Source organism: Etheostoma cragini, chromosome 16, assembly GCF_013103735.1.
Source record: "Etheostoma cragini isolate CJK2018 chromosome 16, CSU_Ecrag_1.0, whole genome shotgun sequence".
Classification (NCBI taxonomy): Eukaryota; Metazoa; Chordata; class Actinopteri; order Perciformes; family Percidae; genus Etheostoma; species Etheostoma cragini.
Window position 1 is genome coordinate 23,928,639 of NC_048422.1, and position 1,318 is coordinate 23,929,956.

At 42.5% G+C, this 1,318-nt stretch overlaps 1 protein-coding gene across 1 annotated transcript in view; it reads right to left on the reverse strand.

The window, feature by feature from the left end:
• The window catches only part of LOC117959736 (unconventional myosin-XVIIIb-like), a 34,100-nt gene that overhangs the window by 23,359 nt on the left and 9,423 nt on the right, over positions 1-1,318 (reverse strand). Inside the window, exon 7 of the mRNA XM_034897015.1 lies at positions 46-264. Coding sequence (XP_034752906.1) covers positions 46-264 — 219 coding nt within the window. The remainder of the gene's footprint in view (positions 1-45; positions 265-1,318) is intronic.

A 1,318-nucleotide genomic window follows, 5' to 3' on the forward strand; every position in this document is an offset into this window, starting at 1 on the left:
TATCCTATCCCATATAATATCCATATCATGTGCTGGGACCCTTACTGCCTGGAGTTTGACGGCGATGCATTGGGAGTGTCTGCGTATGGCCGCCATGCCTCCGCTGAGGGTTTTCCTGATGGTGCCGTTCCTCTGCAGAGAGCGCTGGCTGCTGCCGTCCAGACCGCCCAGACCTCGACACAGGGGGGGCAGGGGGACCTTCGGGCTGAACAGGTTCTTCACCTCCGCTCTGAGGAAGACATCACATGCAGGAATCAGATCAACCTGTGCTGAGATGTTTCGCTGATCTGAGCACTTTCAACTCATTTTGAATTTGACATTAAAATGTCATTTTTTATTCATTTTGCATTTATTTTTCCATCTCCAAAAGTGACAGATTGTCAACTTTATTTCATATCACACCATTCAGAAAAAGAGAAAAACTAGTTGATCCACAAAGTGATTTTTTAGCAAAACTCACTCATGCAGTGTTGTCACATATTGTTTTTAAGAATAATGGTTTTATTGAGAGATTTAAATACTTGCTTGACATTTGTCGATGGCGTCTTTTTATAATGCTCCTTTAAAATAATCTTTTAACTTAAATACATCTACTTAACGGCTGAATAATTGCTTGAATTGTTTAACAACACATGCACCAGTAATCATAATTATTTAGGTCTTTACAGAGCCAATGAATAATGTAGGGCCAATTTATTTTTTTAACATCTTATGTTGATGTTTTTTTGAGGATTTTTTATTTTTTAATTGAGGATTTTGTGTTGATTTCAGAATGTTTTTTCTATCACGTTTGTGTTGTGAAGCAACAGATTGCAGTGCTGTCGACCGATTGATCCCCAGTGGGGAATTACAATGCTGCTCGTTAGAAATCACTACACACACACACACACACACACACACACACACACACACACACACACACACACACACACACACACACTGGAGAGGTGTCAGAGCAGGCTGGACCAGCGCCCTGAGCGGTTGGGGGGGTGCCAAGAGTACTTGGCAGTGCCGAAGGAGGTGAACTGGCATCTCTCCATCTACCAATCCTACACTCCATACGGGGACTTGAACCAGCGACCCTCCAGTTCCCAACCCAGCTCCTACTATGGACCGAGCTACTAACCTCACCCAAAATAGATAGAAACCATAACTGAACCACCGTATTTTTACTCCGTGTCATCTCCGTCTCGGATGAAGAGGACAATCGTTACTGGGATTGGATGAAAAACTTCAACAACAAAAAACTTTAACTTGACTCATTTCTAGTTTGAAATGTGCTACTGTTAACCCCCATATACAGACAGACAGACAGACA